Here is a 23,523-nt window from a genome sequence, read left to right as displayed (position 1 = left end):
TAGCTTAACTATCTAATATCCACTAGTTTCTGTAACTATCCACTAGCCTAGTCATGCTACAGCCTAGCCCTACTAGCCTCATGACTTCTTAGGTCACGTTACAAATGTTACGATGGTCATAGAGGTCATGATGCCAGTCCAGGAAAAGTAATCTAGATTGAATCTAAAGAGAGAAGAAGAAGAAGAAGGAAGGAAGGTGAGGCTATTCCTCATAACATACAGTTGTCTGCTTAGCGGTTGTAACCTTGGTGGCTAAGGCTACACCCGTAATCCCCATAACAACCGTAATAACTGTAATAACTGTAACAACTGTAACAACCATAACAACCATAACAACCATAACAAGCTGTGACAAGCTGTGAGCTGTAATCATAACAACAAGGGCCTAGCCCTACTAGCCCTATAACTGATGTCACGTTACCATAGCTGTAACAGTGACCTAGCTAGTAGATAGTTGGAAAACTAGTAGATAGTTAGATTGTAAGAGTTGTAGGTAGGCAACGTGCTAAGACTGTAGTTTCTAGCAAGCAGTATAGTATTTAACAGACTAATCTCTAAGCCCCCCCTAAATGGGGGCTTAGCTACCTTATGTACCTAGTTAGGGTTAGGCTGCTACTGACTTAGTTATAGGTTAGGCCTACACCCCCTTCTATGCCTATAGCTGCCTAAGGCACTTAGGCCACTATAGGGGTGCTATAGTAGACCACCCCTGACCTAGGCTGTGGCCGACTTCTCCTCCGATTGCCCTACCTATGACATAGATAGTTAAGAAAACTAGAACTATCCCAACTATCTAACTATCCCTAACTATCTGAACTATCTATAAGGCACAACGCCACTATATAAGTAGATAGTATTCCCTTAGATAGGAGCTTTGTGCTCAACTTAATATGTATTCTTTACAATACTATTTGTGTTTAATTAACGAAGCCCTAGATCCCCTCTACTCCTCCTATTTCCTTAACAGCTGTTAAGAAGGCTTCTATATGCTTGCACATAAGCTATAGATGCCACCTAAGTATTCTAGAAAAGGTCTCATAAAGGAAGAGTAATATATCTATAAAGACAATACTCAACTAAGGCCTTAACTGACTAAAGAGCCTCTTAAGAGTTGACCATCTCCTAGGAAAGGCAAGCTGTGTATAAAGGATATATAAGGCTAACTTAGGGGTTAGCTAAATGCCTCTTAACTAGGGTTAGAAAATCAATTATAATCATGATTATTTAGTCATAATCATAATCATGACTATAATTTATACCTTATTAGGCTTAGTTATTACCTAATTAGGTATAGTTTATATAAGCAATAAGAGGAAGATTATTAATAGCCTTAAATATAAGGGCAAAAACTCGATATACCCAGTAAACTGGTAAGAAAACTCCATCTACCCAGTCGGCCGCTAACCCTCCTTTGGAAAGGTTAATGAGCCAATGAGAGGCGTACTCTCATTTGAGAGTACGTGCTCTCATATGGCCTTTTTGAAGCAATTGAGCTGGCAATATACCAGCTCAATTGCATGGTAAGTCAGGGGTCAATTGAGACCCCCAAACCTCCTCCCCCTTCCCTTCCTCCTCTCCACCACACAACCCCACTGACACCTCCCAGGCTCCCTCCCTCCTCCGACCCCCTCGAAACCACCCTCGGAAGCCCTCGCGCGAGGCACAAACTCCCCCGCCTCCCCCGCCCCTGCCTCCTAGCCGAACTCGCTGCCCCTGTTGACGGTAGCAAGTTCCTCGACTTGGACGCTTGGTCCCACGCCCTGGACGACTGGGCCATCAAGGAGAAGTTCTCCTGGCGGCTCCAGAGAAGGGACAAAGACGGGGCAACTGCCGTTTGTCCTGAGGAGGGCTGTGCCTGGTGTGTCCGAGCCAGCCCTGACGACGAGCTTCCATTGCTTGTCATCGGGGCTGGCTCAGACATGCCAGGCACATATGAGAACGGGGGGAGTTTCTAGATTGGGCTTGGGCAGGTCACGTGGGATAGAACTGGGTATATAAAATTTATTTATTGTTTTACTGGGTAACGTTTGCAATGGCGTAATGAGCACCATGGCGTAATGAGCACCAAAGGAACAACTTTCCAATGCGTACGTATAGTAGCATCAACTACTACATGGTTCGTTTGGCTTGTACCAATCCCAAAACCCGATTCATCCATGTTATAGATGTTACATAACGCGTAGTTCTGTTCTTGCGACTTCGCTTGCAACACTGCAAACCAATGTTCAAGTGCTTCGAACATTGCTTCTTGATGTCTTGCAGACTCGATTTGTCGAGTGGTAATTGTAGCAAGCTCTATATGACGTTGAATAAAGCGTTGGATCCATTCTTTGCCAATTGGTGGGTATCATACAATTTGAGATGACGTGTCATTAACGCATTGAACTCTTTGAATCCTGATTTCTTCCGCCAATTCCTTTATTAGCTGGTGTCTAATAGGGCGTCCTATCGATGAGAATTGGCAAATCCACTTAACCAAGGTACTCTCTTCAACTGTAGATAAAAGTTGTTGGTCTTGTCGTGCTTGCGCTCGAGAATAGCCTCCTGACACGCGACGTGTCAAAGTCATCCGATTAACTTGAAAGTGTTCTGCAGTAGTGTTTAAGCTTGTAAACTGTCGATTCTGGTAAGCTATTATAGCTTCAGCTATACAAGCTTCATTCTCTTGAACCCGGACGCTCTTGCGTCTCGCCATTGTTGTAGTTTACAAAGTTTGAAGTTGCAAGGTGGGGGTTTTGGTGCTCATTACGCCATGGTGCTCATTACGCCATTGCGAACGTTATATGGAGTTTTTGCCCTAAATATAATCAAGAGAATATAAGGCTATTAGCAAAGCATACTAAAGATATACAAGGGCCTAAAAAAAATACAACTAGGTAAGCTAATATCTATATCCTTATTTAGTTATATAATCTGGATCGTGGTGTTCGACCTGCAGGGTTTGGCACCTGCCTAATCGGGCAATACAGTGCACATGCCTGCCGCCGCTTTCAAGCTCTATAAAAGGGCAGCTCCCCCTCCCCGACTTTCACTCTCCGTCATTCCTCCCAACAGTTTCACGGCTGCTGCGCTCATCGTGTGACGCTTGGCCCCCTCCGCCCCCTCCATATTGCATGGCACCGCCCAACAGATCCCCCGGCTCGACCTCGCCGCAGCTGAAAACCCACAGTGGCACATGAATGCTTCCCAGGTACAACCTCAATTCCTGCCCTTCATTGGCGACGCCTTCCACACCCGGAGCTCTTTGCGATGGCAGCGAGCCCTTTGAGTATCGACGACTGGTCGTCAGATTGGTCAAGATGCAAGATTGAGAGCTGCGTTATGATTGCACCTCTTGCGCCCTTCTTCATTGCCGCACACATCTGAAGCCTCTTGCGACTGTGGCATGCACAATCTGCCTTGAGAGTGCCTTGCGCTATGACCTAGCCAATCGCAAAAATGCCTCGTGGTGACATGGCCGGCCCTTGCGTACACCGACGCGCAGCACCTTTTGCGACACTATGAGTTACAGGTGCTGAGCAGCAACGTCTCCCTCAGCCTTAGCTGATCTTCGAGAGAAGGGCCGATTTCTGTTTGCGAGCCAGCTTCTTAGGGGCCTGTACTCACATCCTGGAGATTGAAGGTGGAGATCCCTTGAAGGCCATCACGGCCACAACCATCTATGCATTGAAGGCTGCAGTTCACCTTCATTTCGAGGCGCTGATACAGGAATCCTACCGGAATTGCAGACAAATGGATACGGAGAGTGGACGGTTATTGCTGGTAGAGTCGTCTGACCTCGGATGCCGCTCCATCCGGCCACTACTGGTTGGTTGAGGCTTTCAAAGCGATCGCCTTCACAGCAGGCGTAGTCCGGATATATTCCTACTTTTGGCAGCAAAGAGGCCGACTGCAGCGCTAAACGTTCAGCTGAGAGTGAGACTCCGCTCTTGCGACCACTCAAGTTGCAGCAGCGCAGTCACCAGAGTGCCTCGGAATTCGATGTGTGTTTCCCCTCTTTGACTCAAATGTTTGGTTGGTGGAATCAGGGTTAAGCATGTGGTGGAAAATTCACTGCCTGGCTGCAGAGCACCGAAAAGGGTGAGGCGACACGGAGCGTGAAGGGCGACTGTCTGCATCTCTATATAAGGTCCTTCATTCCGCTCAAGAGACTAGTTCCAAAGACCATTCTCCCACTCAGTGTCCTACCCTGTCTCAGCATGGCTACCGTGAACATGAACCATGTTGAATTCTATTGCGCCAAACCCACATTAAAGGCCTCATACACTCAGCCGATGAGGTCCATGTTGAACAAGCACCGACCGCCTGTACAACCTGTAATGGTGGGTGCACCAGATGTGAGAATCTAGCCACCCAAGGAAGGGATGATTTTACTAAGACAACACACTGTCTTAGGAAAAAGAGCCAAAGGGTCGTAGCTTAGACTATTCCACAATGCAGCAATCAGGTGTATGATGTGATGAAGTGGTTTAGACAAGTTGCAACAAATGTTGAGTCTGAGAACTCAGGGGTAAGTCAGAGGTTAGCACCTCACTGACTTTTCAAAAACAGAGAATAACAAGATCAATGCTTGGAAGCTTGGAAAAGACGTGGAAGTATGTGATAGTTGATTTACTGTATTGTCTGCTTGCCCTTTCTTAAGGAAAGGGCAATCCTATTTATGCTAAAGGAGTGTAGTTCTCTCATTTTCCAAGACTTTCCATGACTAACCAGGCTTGGTAACTGTAGTCGACATAAGAGAATCCCATAGAACCATCTCCTAGGTTCCTAGCCTATAGGAAATGAAAGGAGGTCCAAGGTCAGAGTACCCCTATAGACAGATTATGTCATAACTTAACCAATCTTGTAGGTAACTAAGGAGCGATGACATGTAATGAATCATAGAGGGTTGTAGAAGCTTCTAGAGCTATCGTTCATGTTCCTAGGCCTCTAGTTGATAGAGATATGTCATGTGTAGTATTAGCCCAGTAACTAAGGAGTGATGTCATGTAATGAATCATAGAGGGTTGTAGAGATATGCTATGTGGTCATATCAGCCCAGTAACTAAGGAGCAATGACGTGTAATGAATCATGGTGGGTTGTAGCAATCGTTGAGTAGTATTGCTCTTGTTGTTGGTGTGATAAGCCAAAATATGTATAGTGACTTGTAGATTTGAGGAGGAGATTTCTAAGTTTGCTCTTGAGTTTGATAGCAAACTGAGTGCAACAAATGTCATGTAATGGTGGGTGCACCAGATGTGAGAATCTAGCCACCCAAGGAAGGGATGATTTTACTAAGACAACACACTGTCTTAGGAAACAGAGCCAAAGGGTTGTAGCTTAGACTATTCCACAACGCAGCAATCAGGTGTGTGATGTAGTGAAGTGGTTCAGACAAGTTGCAACAAATGTTGAGTCTGGGAACTCAGGGGTAAGTCAGAGGTTAACACCTCACTGACTTTTCAGAAACAAGGAGTAACAAGATGAATGCTTGGAAGCTTGGAAAAGACGGGGAAGTATGTGATAGTCGATTTACTGTATTGCCTGCTTGCCCTTTCTTAAGGAAAGGGCAATCCTATTTATGCCAAAGGAGTGTAGTTCTCTCATTTTCCATGACTTTCCATGACTAACCAGGCTTGGTAAATGTATTAGAAATCAAGTGCGACCCACAACTAGCTTGCTAATCATGTAGTGAACGTAAGAGAATCCCATAGAACCATCTGTTGGGTTCCTAGCCTATAGGAAGTTAAAAGGAGGTCCAAGGTCAGAGTACCTATAGATAAATTATGTCATAACTTAACCAATCTTGTGGGTAACTAAGGAGCGATGACGTGTAATGAATCATAGAGGGTTGTAGAAGCTTCTAGAGCTATCGTTCATCTTCCTAGGCCTCTAGTTGGTAGAGATATGCCATGTGGTAGTATTGGCCCACCCCCTTAAGGAGGAGATTTTCTTAATAACTTGTTCAATGAGTGTCCAAATGATATGCCGTGATGTATGTAGCATAAACAGATGTAGTAGAAGAGTTTGCAGCAATCGTTGAGTAGTATTGCTTCTGTTGTTGGTGTGATAAGCCAAGATATGTATGGTGACTTGTAGGTTTGAGGAGGAGATTTCTAAGTTTGCTCTTGAGTTTGATAGCAAACTGAGTGCAATGAATGTCAGTATGACATGTCAGGTCAGTATGACATTGTCACCCAACATGCAAGTCTCAAGGGCTTGTTCTTGAGCATTTGCAGCATTTTAAAAACCACATACAGTCCGTTCACAAGATCAATCTTCGAGCATAATGAATGCTACTCTTGAGCCGCCTAGGTTAGGTGTGGCAGGGTCGTGGTTTAGAACCACAGCATTCTATGATGGTCAAAGTCAAAATATGAGGTTTGCAAAGTTTTGTTTTTCTCTTACTGTAACACCCATAGTTATGTTATATACGGACCGCAGACTGGCTTCAGATGAGCACCTTTAATTTATCCATAGGAATTGAGAGAAGGTTTCAAATGCCAAGTGTCTTGATCATACTGTAGCATAGTGCCTAAAGATTTTATTACATCAGTCCCCAATTTCCTGCCAGTTCGTGTAAGTAATCAATACAAACATCACCATCTTCTTTTTGCAGTTCTATTAGTGGTTCAAAGGTGTTATAATTATTGTTTGCACTGAGTCCTACACAGGTGCTCGCAATAGTAGATCCTTTGGGGTAACTGTTCTGGTATCTTGGTCGTTGCCAGTCCATCCCATTTCTTGTGGCATATTGTAACGGGTGCCGCAGTTACAGTACATGTGGTATATAAAGCGTGTTACACATATTCCAGGCGAGCCGGAATACTGTAGTCTTTTTGGCTCAGTGGGATGTAGCGCGAGCGTAACCGTACATTATTACACATATCCACAGGGTGTACTGGAAAATTCTGGTGGTTTACGGGTGCAGACATATCGCTGGATGTATTTAAGTAAAGGGATTCTCCCTCATAAGGGCCGAGTTGTTCATGTACAGGTAAATCACCATCCTGTGAATTAACACTCTTTAATAATTAACTTACTAATATTATATAGATTAATCCTTTAGACTACTAGAAAATAAATCAATCTCGATTTCCAATTCTAGCTACTATAGCTAGGCGCTATTTACAAATCCCTAATACTAGTGCTCCTATAGAGAGCTCTTTAGTATAGGTAGTCTTATTATTTCAAAGATTAGAAATAGGCTTTTAAAGACGTTTTAGAGTAATAGCTTGTTTAAAGAGTTGGGATTTTATAAAGGAAGAAGAAGAGGATCTAGAAGAGGAATTTATAGCTAAATTAATACTTTAAGTAGTATTTAGATAGATTAATATATATTTGGTTTCCTTTTCTACTATACTAGGTAATTACTTAGGCCATGTGATTCTAACATTATTTGATAATCATGCTTAACTTATGTAATAGTCATGATTACAGTAGAGTCCCGCTAAGCTGATGCTCAGTAAGGCGATGTTCGCGATAGTGCGATATTTTTTCTCGTCCAGATTCAAAACACGTACAACAACCAATATCCATGATATTGCTCTGTTACCACCTAAATATCGCCTTATCCGATATTCTAGTGGACCATTTGGCTATGCCTCAAAATAAACCCATCACTATTGAGCAGCGTCGTGCACTCAGAGAGTGCATTCTCGACAATACCCTCGACCCTCACAAAAGGCCTGTCAGCGGTGGTTTAAGGACAAATACAACCATTCCCTCAGTCAATCAACAGTCTCAGAGTCACTCAGCAAGCATTTTGACAGTGTCGACGACTCCTCAGCTATCTCAACAGCTGCTCGACCCCGCACTGGAACATGGCCTGACCTTGAGGAGATCCTTTTCGCTGGGCAAAAGCAGATTGAAGGCTGAGGTGGAAACACAAGTGGAGAGGCTTTGAAGGAAAGGGCAAGGCAGATTTGGCAGCAACTTCTACAGTATTCAACGCTGCCTATACCTGATTTCTCAGTTGGTTGGCTGTCTCGATTCAAGAAGCGACACAACATCCGACAGCATACAAATCACGGCGAGGCAGGATCTGTTAGCAAGTCTACAGAAGAGGATATGAAGGCTTTACAAACTCTCGCTGGAGAATATCAAGAGGAGGATATATACAATATGGATGAAACAGCATTGTTTTGGTGAATGGTTCCATCTAAAGGTCTTCCAACTCAATCACAGCCAGGAATCAAGAAGAATAAAGATTGAATAACTCTTGTTTTCTGTGTTAATGCAACTGGTACTGATCGCTTTCCTGTTTGGATAATTGGCAAAGCAAAGCAACCTCGTGCACTTCGGAATATCAATGTCTCAACAATGGGTGGAGAGTGGCGTTGGAACAAGAAAGCTTGGATGAACACAACTTTAATGAAGGAGTGGTTACAAGCCTTCTATCGACATATTGGAACATCTCGAACTGTCCTTCTCTCTATGGACAACTTCTCTGCATTATTGTGGTCTTGAACTCAATCCTCCGCCTCCAAATATTCGAATCTGCTGGCTTCCTCCTAATTCAACAAGTCGATTTCAACCTCTTGATCAAGGAATCATACAGTCATTCAAAGCTCATTATCGTCGACAATGGCTCTCATTTATGTTACAATGTTTTGATTCCAACATTGATCCAGTTCAATCAATGAACCTTCATCTTGCTATTCGATGGACTTTGCGAAGCTGAACTTACAAAGCACACTTTTAACTACACCACTTGCTCTTTCAACACCAATTAATCCTCCAAATCTATCTGAATTATATGATAATGTTACAAGAGCTGGAAATATACAAGATGCGATGGCATTACACAATTTCTTAAATCCAGATGAGGAAACACAAGCCCAGAATAATGATGGTGAGACACTAACAGAGGAGGAGGTATTACAAGATATTATATCAAGTCATTTAAGTCAATGTGATGATGCTCAAAATGAAGAAGAAGAAGAAGCCTTAGAGCGGCCTGTACCTTCAATACAGGCTACTCGACAGGCTGTTCAAATTCTAATTGAGTTTACAGAAAGTCGAGATGATATCTCAACAGCACAATTAAGAGCTATATATTGCACAACTGAATGCTTATATAATCCAACTATCTAGATTGCTTTGAACTCTGCCATTAACATCCAATGCCTCCAAATCTGCATCATATCGCTCAATACATTAAGGCGATATTAAATTGATGGCTAGATTCCATCGTACTAACGGGACTCTACTGTATTATGATTATTTGTGCTAACCCTGCTCTTGTACTTCTTACATTAGACGTCTAATACTGCCTAGGCTATTAAAGTTCCACGCTTAGCAACCCCTAGGCTTTTACAGCGAACCATTGTTAAATTATTTTCAGTTTCAAAAGTCGGCGCAAGTAAATTCACCGCGTTACGCCCAGTGTGCGGCACAGATACCTGATTACCTGTGGTGTTCAGGTAATTACCTGGGTAATTACCTACCTGGGCTCATTCTCAAAATACCTGAGTATCCCGGTATTTTCAGATACTTACCCAGATACATGCCAAGTATTGCCAAGTGTAGCCAAGCCGCACAAATGCTAACGTTGAAATACTCGTCTTCATGCTTGATATGGTGATAATTGCCGTGAAAATGAGTGACTCTCCGTTGTCAGACGTGCCGACGGACCTTGATGGCTATAATCCTCACGATGAGCCAGCCCTACCAGGGCTTTTTACCCCTTTTCAGCAATCAAATCCAATTCCTGTCCGTCTACACCCGCCTAGCCAAATGCTACCGCCAACGCAGTCGCTGCTGTTCACGAAGGAACTATATTCAAGAATACTACTTGAGAGCAACCCGCCAACTATCAAAGTATGCTGTATGCAGCCTAATTGCGGATACTCGCCCGCAGCTCAAACCCATGCTCAAGCTGCTGCTTCAACTGGCAATCTTTGGAAACACTATAGTCTTAAGCATAAAGGAATCTATGATGCTCTTAAACACAAGAATACAGCGCCTTCAAGTCAATCTAGCAGCACATCATCATTTTTTGAGCCTCGGAGACCAGCGACCCATGAATCAAGACCAACAAACAATCCAGCCAAATATAGAGAGTTAGTGCTATCGTTTATAGTATCTAATAACCTGTCTTTACGCATTATCGAAAGCTATTCATATCGTCAATTAGTACGGTTCTTAAGTCCATCTGTGTTATCACTTTCGTCAAGAACATTGCACCGAGAACTACAACGCCAATTCTCATATCACCGAGGCATACTACAGCTTGAACTCCATTCTCATATTATACATGGAGGCCGGATATCCATAACGACAGATGCATGGTCTGCACGGAACTATACAGAGTATGCTGCTGTTACCGCTCATTGGATTAATGATAAATGGCAGCAGAAATCAAAATTGCTTGATGTGATACATCTTCAAGAGCCTATTCATAGCGGTGAATACTTAGCTCAGCAATTAGCAGCTGTAACAGATAGTATAGCTATTACAGGCGCTATCTTTACATGCACCCGAGACAACGCATCATCAAATACTGTGATGCTCTCAGAATATGAGAAATTGGCTAGCAACGCCCAAACATCAACTCAACAACCTTGGACATTTACTGTCAAAGAAGGCGATGTCCGGTGTATTGCACATATCATAAATCTCGCAGTTCAAGCCGCTCTTACGAGTTTAAAAGCAGAACCAGATGTAGAGACAGAGACATACCGGTGTGAGCAAGGTGCAGCTCGGATTCCATTTAGTAGAGATAGTCATGTGGAAGTCATGAATGCTCTTGCAAAGCTACGAAGACATATCTATGTCTTTCGTAATCGACGAGCATGGAAGGATGCTTTACAACGACAAGTCAAAGCTATAGGTTTAAAACCACAGCAACTATCACTTGGTATGCCAGTACGATGGAATTCAACACATCGTATGCTTGATACAGCATTAAAACTCCAAATACCAATCACAGCAGTATGCATAACACAACAGCTTGATATTAGTATGAAAGATATTGCATTAACTACAGGAGATTGGGCTGTTATTAAAGATCTTGAACGACTGTTCTTAATATTTCTCAAACCATCAAGACGGCTACAAAGTGATACATATCCGTCACTTAACTTTGCTATTCCACTTTATCTTAAAATGATAAATAAAGTTAAGAAGATGCAACAAGAAGTTGGTGAGCACTCAGCAATTGGTATTGCATGCACAGTAGCTTATCAAAGGCTTCACGCGTATTATACTCTTGCAACAAATCAGCAATGTAAGCACTCAGCTGTAGCTACAATTTGCGATCCACGGATGAACCATACAGTGTTTAAAAAGATATATCCAGATAGTACAGATCATGTACGAATCACACGGGCAAGAGCACAGTTTGAAGATGTTTGTAGAACATATAAGACACGGCAATATCATCTTGATACAGAGCGTATTGAACGTGAAACAGCTCTTGCAGATGCATTAGGAAATGCAAATACTAGAGTGCAAGAACCAGATTCTGATGAAGATTTATTTGCATCAGAGGGTATATCATTTGAAGAACCAGAATGGAAACGATGGATGCTTGAACCACGGCCTGGTGAGCATACTGATATTCTCAAATATTGGTCTGCAAAGCAATATCAATATCCAATAATTGCTCAAGTTGCTCGAGACCATCTTGCAATTCCTGCGACATCAGCACCATCAGAACGGGTATTTAGCAATGGTAGCGATATCATTACTAAGAAAAGGAATAGATTGTCGCCATCGACAATTAGATATCTGCTTTGCTTACGGAATTGGGGTTATTTACCAGATGCCGACAGCGACGGTGATGATGCAGATGATGAGGCAGAAGAATAGGAATAGGGGCTGTCTATTTTATTATTATATTTGTCACGAGTTTCACTTTTCTAGTTACATATTCTAGTTACATATCATTATCTATTTCAAATATCAAAAGCGTCATTTTTGTATACGGAATTGAGGCTCAACTACCTGCTAAAGTATCTGTAAATACCTACCTTACCTGAGCAAAGTCGCTCAGATACTTACCTTACCTGGCGAGGACCCAGATACTACCTGGGTAGTATCTGCCGAACACTGGTTACGCCATCCCCCGCGTTACGCCACGACTTACGTTATACAATAGTCAAATCACCAAATCACCAAATCACCAAATCACCAGTTCTAGGCTTCAAATCGTATGATAAGAATCAATTTTTATATTACTATATTTAGTTAGATTGAATGCCAAGCTATTATACTAACGACATATATACTGGGTCCCTTGCTGCTAGAAAACGGAGCAAAGCAGCTTCAAATTTGGCCTACTACCATCATCACCACACCACCACCAATTCGGCCGCTCCAACCGCAATCTTGACGATGACGAAGATACCGCTAATTCGCCAGCTTCCGCCCTCATTGTGGCCATAGCTTCGCACCTCTTCTCTCGGTGCCTGACCATGGCACCGAGTTCTACGAAATGGACGACGTCGCCCATGCCCTTGACGACTGGGCCGTAAAGGAGAAGTTCGTCTTCCGAACTGAGTGTCGAGACGCCGAGCTTCCTGGATTTGTGCGGAGGAAAGCTGCCCCTAGCGAGGTCACGGTAGCAAGGTCACGACAGCAACGTCACAGCAGCAACGTCACACACAACAGCAACGTCACGGCAGCAAGGTCACAGAGCGAGGCACGGGAATTGCAGGGGTTACGGAAGGCGGTGGGGTAGATAAATCTTGTTTGGGTAGATGTAGGGTATATAAATCTTGTTTGGGTAGATGTAGGGTATATAAATCTTGGGCAAAAGATCTAAATACCCTGTTTGACCCCCGAAAAGATCCATCTACCACGCGCTAACTATTAATAGATTTCCTCCGCCAAGCCGGCTCACCGCCTCCACATCGCTGGCGCCACCTCGCTGTCGCCAACCCCCACCATTTCCGTCCGCATTGTGGCCCCCAGCTCGCTGCGTCCCCCCAAAAAGCCCCTCCCGACAAGGGCCCCCCAATGGCCTCCCTTGTGGAGCTCTCAGTGCCCATTGATGGCACTGAGTTTGCCGACATCGACACCCTCATCCACGCTCTGGATGATTGGGCCGTCAAGCACAAGTTCTGCTTCCGGCTTTTTCGGCGGGACAAGAAGAGGATATAGGTTGGGGGGGGGGGGCGACAACGAGGTAGTGACAGCGAGGTGGCTCTCGGGGGGGGTTTCGGAGGGTTTCGGGGGTCACGTGTTGGATAGATAGATCTTTTCTGCGGAAACAGGGCATATAGATCTTTACGGGGGTCAAACAGGGTATTAGATCTTTTGCCCATAAATCTTTTACTCTTATTTGTATGGATGGGAAGACGCTCGGACCCGTACGAATCCTTTTGGCGCCGTACTGTACTACGTTATACAGGGGTCCCTTGCTGCTACAAAACGGAGCAAAGCAGCTTCTAAATTGGCCTAGTGGCGTAGAAGGCTGCCAGAAAGAGAGTAAGCACCGAACAAGGCAAACCGTGCGCCGTCGCTGACTGCATAAGTCTCCATTAAATGGGTGAACAATCCTCCATTGTTACTGTACATTATTGATTGTGACGTGAACATCCTAAGCTATACAGTAGTACGGACCCCTTCTAAGCTATCATAACATGAACATCCTAAGCTATAGTACGGACCCCTTCTAAGCTATCGGAAACCCAAACTTTGCATTTATATGGCATAAATGCATAACCCCTGAACATCTCCCATCATCTCATCCGCCGTACGCCGTACTCAACTGTATGTACAGCCATGCACATCCCCATCTCCCGCCTCTCTATCTCCACAAGGACGCACCACAGCCATCTCCCAGCCGCTGTCCCACGCTTCCATGCCGTCTCTGTACGATCGATCCAACTATCCAGGCACCGTACCACACATCTCGTGTTCGCATCCGTTCCCCAAACCCTCGTCACGAAACGATATAATCCCTTTCCAAGCCCTTAATCATTCTAGTCCAAGACGGTACAACCTACCCCCCTATACGTATAGTCTTGGCTCGCCCACACCCCTTACAGACACTGTCTCCAAAGCGCAAAGATAGACAACGCAACGATCGCCGATGCCGTCAGGTTCCGCTGTAACTGGTGCCCTGAGCAAGGGAGAATGGAGATGTGCAACCGCGAAGATTAACGGTGTGGTTGGTATAAGTAAACTTGTCTTGTCTCTTTTATTTGGACTTCCTACTTGCTTCTATACATACATTCCGTGTCTGGACGTGCTGGTTCAATTGTATAATCCATCCCATCTATTGAAGTCGACGCCACACACTACGCCAACTACAACAATACAATGCACTTCCCCACCACCACCCTCCTCGCCGCCGCCGCGCTCGCGCCCTTCGCAGCCGCGGTGCCGGTGACATGGGCGCCTCGCGTTAATGCCGTGGCGGTCCAGAATAGCGGCGGGTTTAAGGATATGATCTTGACTGAGATCCGTACCAATACGCTCGCGACTTCGAATGCGATGGATGATAATCGTCAGATCTCTTGTGCGTCTTCGTCCCCATCAATTCCCCAATTGACCTCTCTGATCACCGATTGCACACTCCCGCCCCCTCCTCATACATCCCGCCTCCTGTCTATATATATATCATCGCGAATTTTGAACTCCTAGCTAATACTCCAGCAGTCCACCTCGCAGACGCCAACTTCAACACCGCCACCACCTGCACCAAAACCTGGCACGAAACCTCCAACACATCCACCACACGTCCCGGGTCCTACATCCCCTGCAAAGCGAATGCCGGCGTGAAGGAGAGCTACAGGTGGTTCTTCGACAGCTACACCAGTCTAGGCGAGTTCTCGCTGCAACTGGCTCATGCGTATAGTGACCCGGTGAACTACCCGCCGCCCTGGGAAGTGGTTGGGTTGTTTGCTACGGTCAATATTACGCTGGGGTGTGCGGGGGGGAAGGGAGGGGAGGAGTGTGCGTTGAAGGAGGGGGAGAGTGTTAGGGCGCCGATTAATGGTGCTGTTAACTGAGGAGAAAAGAGCGAGGAGAGGAGAGTGAGGAGTGAGATCGTGAGGTAGGGATGGACGCTGCCTCGTGGAGGTGAAGCCAGCAGTGAATCCCGCGTTCCATGACGTGGACAGTCGTCCGAATCGAAGCGGAGGAGATGTAATATCTATAACGTGGTTTATCACCGAGCGGATCACTTTTCCCGAGTTTACTACCTACCAAATTTAACGCGAGTTTTCTTAACAACCACCAATGGAAATCCAATCCCAAGAAGCACGAATCATCTTAGCTATCGAGGCTATCCGATCATCTAAGAAACTTGGTCGTCGCTCTGCTGCAAAACTCTACAATGTCCCTTATACTACGCTTTCTTATAGAATGACTGGCCGAACATCTCGTCGCGAACTTAAGGCCAATTGCCACAAGTTGACTGAAGTACGAGAGGACGTGATTATTCGATATATCCTTGATCTTGATACAAGAGGATTCGCACCCCGGCTGGCTGGTGTAGAAGATACCGCTCGACAGTTGTGATGTCCATCTAACTATCAAACGGCATGTTTGTCTCTTTCTCCACCTCCTTCTTGTTAGCCTCAAACAACGTATGTATCCTAACTACATCTTGTATAGCATGGTGCTATGCGTCTTGGATCAACCGTTTAAATGCCGTGCACATTATAGCTAAATGGGGTTTCTCCTAACCCTGCATGCTCTTGCATCTGCTTGTAACGCTAACTTCTATTCGATAGAAGACACAGAGGTTTCTTACATAAGGTTGAGTTGATAGAGGAGGCAGGGAATTAAACACAAAGGCTTTCTAAGTAACACGTTATAGTATTGTAAAGAATACTATATTAAGTTGAGCATAAAGCTCCTATCTAAGGGAATACTATCTACTTATATAGTGGCATCATACCTTATGGATAATCTAGATAGTTGATAGATAGCTCAACTATCTAATATCCACTAGTTTCTACAACTATCCACTAGCCTAGTCATGCTACAGCCTAGCCCCGCTAGCCTCGTGACTTCTTAGGTCACATTACTAAGCCTAGCTCTGCTAGCCCTATAACTGATGTCACGTTACCATAGCCGTAACACTGCTATAACGAACAACATATATATCGGCATTCTTCCTTGCCTATCTTGAATGTACATCACATCACGTTAGTCTTAGGTGAACCTAATGTAGGAATGGGAACTTGCTCTGCTGTAATGCTCTTAGGTTAGAGATCAACCCCTTAATCTAGGCTACATCCTGTTGAATTCTCTTACGTGTTGCTCTACTTAACCTATAGGGTTTCTTAGTCGCCTTCTTCTCTCTATAGGGTATCTAGGGTGCAAAATGGGCATCGATCTAACTAGGTAATAAGGCATATTAGCACTTTTTACACATAATAATGTGGAATTCAGGCAAATGAATTAAAAATTAGTCCATCTTTCTAGTCCTTAGGTTCTACTCTAACTTTAACTCTCCTTAAACCTACCTTTAATATACCTTCTATACTCTTCCTCTAGCTTATGATTTTAATTTGTTTTCTTTACCTCCTGTCTTATGTTAATTTCGGGGTGCTAGATGCGTCCTGCATTCCTTGTTCTTACATGGCAACTATAGATCCTCATCTCTACACATGTGACCTAACCTAATGTCAACCTTGACCTTCTTACCCTAGCAAAGTAAAAAACATGGAATTTGTGCATTCTAGCGACAGTAATCGACTCTATAGGGTCACTTAACCTTAATAGCCAACCTTCTAATGCCTTTTTGTAGGTTTTCTAGGGTAAAATCAAAATATCTAGGCTGTTACCTATAGGGTGCCTATTTCACATAATTTCCATAAGTTAACTAGGGTTGCTATTAGCCCTAAACCCCTAGACTGTACTGCCTAAACACGACATTTATAGATAGGCAGAGGATATCCTTTAGAGTGCTAAGGTTAATGCTTAAGTCCATATAGAGGTGGCTAGTAAGAGTAGTTAGTAGGTAGGCTCTAAGGCTAATAGAAGCGCTATAGCTTATATGGTATTATAGGCCATAATTTCTATACGTGCGAGAGGCACGAGGATTCAATTACAATTAATTAAGGGTCATTATGTAGGGTGGTGTTATGGTAGTAGGTAGTAATAGTCAATTCTAGTGGTTTTGTAGGCAACTCGCTTATGTGGGCAACTTGCTTGTAAAATACGTTACCTGTAAAAATAGCAACATAATCGTGTTGTAAGAGTCTAATACAGAAACAATTCTAATCTGCATTCATTATTATGACATATCTATCTTGAAACTATTTTATTACTATTTCCTTGAGATTTCTATTATTAGTTTCATTTACAGTAAAATTTGGTGGTCATTAAGCTCGCTTGAGAGACCTATTCTGCTGTCCACATCTGCCCCATAAAACATTTGCTCGGCACCCGATCAAAGTCTGCCACAATAGTGTAAAAAAATGGGCCTCCGCCGGCCGGTAAGGTGGTTTCCGAAGTAATCACTATCTGACGACGACGACGAAGGAAGATGAAAGCCATCAGCCTTTGTAAACATACATCTCCCAGCCCCTTCCCAAAGACCCTTCTCGCCGGAGCCAGTCCCACTAGCGAGTTCAAGTAGTAGAAACCATGAAGATCATCGTCGTCGGCTCGACGGGTTTCGTCGCGACCGAGGTCATCCGCCCTCTCTATTCCCACCCGTCGCCCTCGGACGGCGGACAACAGCAGTGCCGCAGAATGCAGGGCCAAGCGCCGATACAAGCAAGCTTAAACCCGTCGTCTGTGCTGATTTCGAGAACTATTCAGATAGCATGAAGAAGGATCTTGCTGTAGCCGATGCTTGTATCTGGTATACAATCCTCCTCGCTCCCTGTTCCCTTCCTCTGCCTCTTCACGTATAATCGAATGGTCACAACCGCTCCTGTGCTAATGTGCGATAGGCTCATTGCTGTAACTCCGTCAGAGACAAAGACTATGCCATGGGAAGACGTGCAGAAGATATGCCTCGACTACACCATCAAGGAATCGAAACTATTGCACAGCTACCCCACGGCTCTGCCAGCAAGCCCCTGCGCTTCATTTACACCAGCGGTGCTAAAGCCCAGCGAGATCAGAGCCAGAAGCCTTGGATCCTAGGTGATTACACGCTGATGCGGGTAAGCCTTTACCCATCCCATCCCCGTTCTCTAATCCCTCGACTGCATTGCTGAGATATGGCGTAGGGGGAAACAGAGTCTCGCATCCTCGACTTTGCCAAAAATCCAAGCGGTGTAGTGGAAGTGTGTGTTGCGAAACCTGGAATAATTGATGCGCCAGGACGAACGGGGCTGGTGATGAGTGTCCTAGGGTCCGTCGGCCGTGCTATCATCGGTCTTCCCATACTTGATGTCAGCGAGATAGCGGCAACACTGCTACAGCAGGCTGTAAACGGGATCGAGAAGTATACGCTGCTTAATGATGATCTGGTAAGGATTGGGCAAAATGCGTTGAGGCTATAGAGCAGCTGGATATATCAGCAAGTGATACCTACCGCCCTAGAAATGCAAGCTAGGCACATACAACGCAAAGTGCCATCTATGGCGTTAGCTGTACTCTACAGCTCCATAGCACTTTATAGAGCTAAAAGAGTATAGTAAGTTGCCGACAACATCCGCTTCCTGCCAGCCACCATCGGAGACCTCCTGCTGGACTACCTAGTCTATGTCGTGCCGCTCCGCCAGGCCTTCCTGCGCCAGTCCTTCCCACGCGCAATGATGTCCGCGTACCTGTGGTGGAAGGACGGGGCAGTGTTGGCTGACAACCGGCTGCGTACGGGCCAAGGTGCCATGGCTGCATATTGCCAACTGGCGCCAGATGATGGTCAACATTGTAGAGACCAAGTTTGCGGGCAAAGACCTTGCATGCTTCGAAGTCGTTGGGGCCAACGACAACGAGGAGGACGCAGAGGAGATTGACGACGACATCCGGGCCATGACGAGGCAGCGGAACCACAGCACGCGGGTGATGAACCGCAGCTACGTGAACCAGCTGAACCTGAACTTTGGGAACGTGTGGGACGGCCTCATCCGTCGGAACGAGCGCGCATCATCCCTGTGGAGGGAGCTGTGGGATCTCGACACGGTGCTCGGGGATGCGGTCGCAGCAGTAAGGAAGAGGAATCGTGAGGCGGCGGAGGCGGCAGAGTCTGACCGGCCACGGATGCTTAAGAGGATTGCCGTGGGCGTGTACCAGCCACGGAAGAGGTGGTCCGCTGCAGCCCAGCTGAAGGGCGCGAGGGGGGCTGTACCATGACGACAAGCTGCAGTGGAAGTCGGCCGCACAGGAGCGGGCGATGACGGTCGTCATGTCATGGACAGAGCAGGTCGTCATCATCCTAGGCACCAGCGAGGGGAAGAGCCTGCTGTTCATGCTGCCCTGCGTCCTGCCCGATGCAGGCATTGTCTCTGCATGGTGACCTGCTGTGGCGTGTGCAGGAGCTTGGGATAGACCACCTCGTGTGGGCCCTAGGCAAGGAGCGGGACGCATCACTGGTGTTCGTCACAGTCGAGGCCGCAAGCACGTCTCAGTTCCGGGCGTATGCGCACAGGCTGGCCGCGACACAGCAGCTCGGCCGCATCGTGATAGACGAGGTGCACCTCACAATCACGGCGTCCGAGTACCTCGATGATGCGTCTGAGCTTCGGCAGTGTGATGCAAGGGATGATGTGGCATGCAATGTCTGCAGCAGTAGCACTGCTCGAATACGGGTAATCTAATTACAGCAATATAAGCTGTATATTAAATGTTGAACTCGAGATGTAGGGTTGGCATCTTTTTAAGGTTTTTGCCTAACCGCGTTTGGTTGTGACACTCCTGAACATGGATCGTTGCTATGTTTAGGACATGGGTGTAATGGTGGGTGCACCAGATGTGAGAATCTAGCCACCCAAGGGAAGGGGTGATTTTACTAAGACAACACACTGTCTTAGGAAACAGAGCCAAAGGGTTGTAGCTTAGACTATTCCACAATGCAGCAATCAGGTATGTATGACAATGCAGCAATCAGGTGTATGGTGTACATCTGTGAGAATCATATCACTCGGTGTTCAAGACAGGTAAGCAGCATGGAGTTCAACAGGGAATCGTATTCCATTCGTAGGTAGCTATTCAAACTAGCCGCTGGCTTGCTATTGAAGCCAGCTCATTCCTACTTATACTCTCTGTGTGCGCTAGCTGAGCTAGACGAGGGCAGAGAGTTGCGGAGTCCTGGTGGACCCCTTGCGGGGCCCCCGGACCCACGTGACACTGAAGGGGGTCAGTCGACTCCTGATCGTGACAACATCATACACCTGATTGCTGCATTGTGGAATGTCTGCTTGCCCTTTCTTAAGAAAAGGGCAATCCTATTTATGCTAAAGGAGTGTAGTTCTCTCATTTTCCAAGACTTTCCATGACTAACCAGGCTTGGTTACTGTAGTCAACGTAAGAGAATCCCATAGAACCATCTCTTAGGTTCCTAGCCTATAGGAAGTGAAAGGAGGTCCAAGGTCAGAGTACCCCTATAGACAAATTATGTCATAACTTAACCAATCTTGTGGGTAACTAAGGAGCGATGACGTGTAATGAATCATAGAGGGTTGTAGAAGCTTTTGGAGCTATCGTTCATGTTCCTAGGCCTCTAGTTGGTAGAGATATGTCATGTGGTAGTATTAGCCCAGTAACTAAGGAGTGATGACGTGTAATGAATCATAGCGGGTTGTAGAGATATGCTATGTGGTAGTATTGGCTGTCATACTGACATTCGTTGCACTCAGTTTGCTATCAAACTCAAGAGCAAACTTGGAATCTCCTCCTCAAACCTACAAGTCACTATACATATTTTGGCTTATCACACCAACAAGAGCAATACTACTCAACGATTGCTACAACCATCTATGATTCATTACACGTCATCGCTCCTTAGTTACTGGGCCGATATTACCACATAGCATATCTCTACAACCCTCTATGATTCAGTACATGACATCACTCATACTTCCACGTCTTTTCCAAGCTTCCAAGCATTGATCTTGATACTCCTTGTTTCTGAAAAGTCAGTGAGGTGTTAACCTCTGACTTACCCCTGAGTTCCCAGACTCAACATTTGTTGCAACTTGTCTGAACCACTTCACTACATCACACACCTGATTGCTGCATTGTGGAATAGTCTAAGCTACGACCCTTTGGCTCTGTTTTCTAAGACAGTGTGTTGTCTTAGTAAATTCATCCCTTCCTTGGGTGGCTAGATTCTCACATCTGGTGCACCCACCATTACATTGGCCCAGTAACTAAGGAGCGATGACATGTAATGAATCATAGAGGGTTGTAGCAATCGTTGAGTAGTATTGCTCTTGTTGTTGGTGTGATAAGCCAAAATATGTATAGTGACTTGTAAGTTTGAGGAGGAGATTTCTAAGGTTGCTCTTGAGTTTGATAGCAAACTGAGTGCAACGAATGTCAGTATGACAATGGGCTGCCCCCTCCGCACCACCCCTAGTTATCGGGAGTGTTTATAGACCCTCCTAGCTCGAATGCCAGACTAGCCCTTGGAATATTTCGAGGCAACACTCTCGCTCTGATACTCAGACGATTATCTTATAATTATGTACCCAGGTGAGACTGGCAAGGACGAATCCCAACACGCAACTCCCGTGTCCATACAACTGCTGTGGCCTCCCCGGTCAGGGTTCGAAGATGGGGTGACTTTTAACCGAGATCGCCATTTCCTTACCGAGATGCCTTCGAATCCATCCCCCTTTTCGTGTAACTGCGTAGCCCTCAGCCAGACGAACGTAGCCATGCTCCTCCCGGCCTCAGATCTCGACGTTTTTTTTTTCAACCCAATTTTGATGGGGTGGTCAGTCATGTGAGTTGCCACACAGCTAGCGAGCGTGGCTCGTCTCGGTCTATATCAGAACTTCTACCGTCAAGTCCAAACTTAGTCCTTTACACAGTGGCAGAGGGGCACACCATCTTGTGTCATCTGTCTTTGGGGATCCTAGACTATACCATCTTATAGTGAGGTACCATCAAGTCCTGAGCTCGCGACACCATGCCACCGATACCCTCCATCCAGAAGCGCCACCAGCACCACACAGCCCACTCGCCATATGAGTGGAAGGAGAGGAGGGAGTTCTCCCATAACTGGAAGGCCAAGTTCCACGGCAATGCCCAGGTCATCACCACCGATCTCGCCTGGACCAGCCTCATCACGCCATCCAACCCCAGGGTCACCACTACACTAGAGGAGGGCCTCGAGCTCAGCAAGCACCTCACGCTGCTCCAGGGCATCTGTCATACTGACATTCGTTGCACTCAGTTTGCTATCAAACTCAAGAGCAAACTTAGAAATCTCCTCCTCAAACCTACAAGTCACCATACATATCTTGGCTTATCACACCAACAACAGAAGCAATACTACTCAACGATTGCTGCAAACTCTTCTACTACATCTGTTTATGCTACATACATCACGGCATATCATTTGAACACTCATTGAACAAGTTATTAAGAAAATCTCCTCCTTAAGGGGGTGGGCCAATACTACCACATGGCATATATCTACCAACTAGAGGCCTAGGAACATGAACGATAGCTCTAGAAGCTTCTACAACCCTCTATGATTCATTACACGTCATCGCTCCTTAGTTACCCACAAGATTGGTTAAGTTATGACATAATTTATCTATAGGTACTCTGACCTTGGACCTCCTTTTCACTTCCTATAGGCTAGGAACCCAAGAGATGGTTCTATGGGATTCTCTTACGTTCACTACATGATTAGCAAGCTAGTTGTGGGTCGCACTTGATTTCTAATACATTTACCAAGCCTGGTTAGTCATGGAAAGTCATGGAAAATGAGAGAACTACACTCCTTTGGCATAAATAGGATTGCCCTTTCCTTAAGAAAGGGCAAGCAGGCAATACAGTAAATCGACTAGCACATACTTCTACGTCTTTTCCAAGCTTCCAAGCATTGATCTTGTTATTCTCTGTTTTTGAAAAAGTCAGTGAGGTGCTAACCTCTGACTTACCCCTGAGTTCTCAGACTCAACATTTGTTGCAACTTGTCTAAACCACTTCACCACATCATACACCTGATTGCTGCGTTGTGGAATAGTCTAAGCTACAACCCTTTGGCTCTGTTTCCTAAGACAGTGTGTTGTCTTAGTAAATTCATCCCTTCCTTGGGTGGCTAGATTCTCATATCTGGTGCACCCACCATTACAGCATCCCCAAGGATGGTGGGAAGGATGGCCTCGACGTCCAGCCTGTCACCGTCTTCCACTCTGCAGACGAGGACCCAGAGCTGCTCCTCGTCTACATGAGGGGGGGGCTGAGCCTCCCAGACAGGAACAAGGACCTCTGCCGCCTCATGCTTGACGCCATTGAGAAGTACACGACACTCGCGCCACCCCCAAAGCCCAGCAGCGACAAGAGACACGAGATGGAGCAGGCCAGGAAGGCTGAGCGCGAGGGAAAGAAGTGGGGAGTCTACCACCTTGGGCTGTGGCACGCCACAGGACAGCCAAACACGCCTCCCACCCTCTGCTCAGACATGTGCAGGACTGGGGTGGGCTTCGGGGCCACGCTGGCCCTCT

The 23,523-nt window shown here is 45.7% G+C and overlaps 5 protein-coding genes across 5 annotated transcripts; all 5 read left to right on the top strand.

Moving 5' to 3' along the window:
• Nucleotides 1-1,470: 1,470 nt before the first annotated feature.
• VC83_05423 (uncharacterized protein) lies at nt 1,471-1,955 on the top strand (the record flags this gene model as incomplete). Its single annotated transcript, XM_024469045.1, has 2 exons — nt 1,471-1,520; nt 1,607-1,955. The coding sequence occupies 2 exons, from the start codon at nt 1,471-1,473 to the stop codon at nt 1,953-1,955; spliced, it is 399 nt and encodes a 132-aa protein (XP_024323345.1).
• A 7,625-nt stretch (nt 1,956-9,580) lies between these two features.
• On the top strand, nt 9,581-13,087 carry VC83_05422 (uncharacterized protein; the record flags this gene model as incomplete). The annotated part of the gene is made up of 4 exons (XM_024469044.1): nt 9,581-9,802; nt 12,232-12,360; nt 12,411-12,567; nt 12,804-13,087. 4 exons carry the CDS (start codon nt 9,581-9,583, stop codon nt 13,085-13,087), a joined length of 792 nt encoding a protein of 263 aa, XP_024323344.1.
• A 1,164-nt stretch (nt 13,088-14,251) lies between these two features.
• VC83_05421 (uncharacterized protein) lies at nt 14,252-15,171 on the top strand (the record flags this gene model as incomplete). Its single annotated transcript, XM_024469043.1, has 2 exons — nt 14,252-14,450; nt 14,591-15,171. 2 exons carry the CDS (start codon nt 14,252-14,254, stop codon nt 14,941-14,943), a joined length of 552 nt encoding a protein of 183 aa, XP_024323343.1. The 3' UTR covers nt 14,944-15,171.
• A 2,362-nt stretch (nt 15,172-17,533) lies between these two features.
• Nucleotides 17,534-19,659, top strand: VC83_05420 (uncharacterized protein; the record flags this gene model as incomplete). Its single annotated transcript, XM_024469042.1, has 6 exons — nt 17,534-17,686; nt 17,845-18,060; nt 18,127-18,369; nt 18,725-19,186; nt 19,209-19,322; nt 19,378-19,659. The coding sequence occupies 6 exons, from the start codon at nt 17,534-17,536 to the stop codon at nt 19,657-19,659; spliced, it is 1,470 nt and encodes a 489-aa protein (XP_024323342.1).
• A 2,315-nt stretch (nt 19,660-21,974) lies between these two features.
• Nucleotides 21,975-22,421, top strand: VC83_05419 (uncharacterized protein; the record flags this gene model as incomplete). The annotated part of the gene is made up of 1 exon (XM_024469041.1): nt 21,975-22,421. One exon carries the CDS (start codon nt 21,975-21,977, stop codon nt 22,419-22,421), a length of 447 nt encoding a protein of 148 aa, XP_024323421.1.
• Nucleotides 22,422-23,523: the final 1,102 nt, after the last annotated feature.

The sequence above is a fragment of the Pseudogymnoascus destructans genome (assembly GCF_001641265.1).
Source record: "Pseudogymnoascus destructans isolate 20631-21 unplaced genomic scaffold scaffold_13, whole genome shotgun sequence".
Taxonomy (NCBI): Eukaryota; Fungi; Ascomycota; class Leotiomycetes; order Thelebolales; family Thelebolaceae; genus Pseudogymnoascus; species Pseudogymnoascus destructans.
This window is presented reverse-complemented; position numbering and strand designations above follow the sequence as displayed.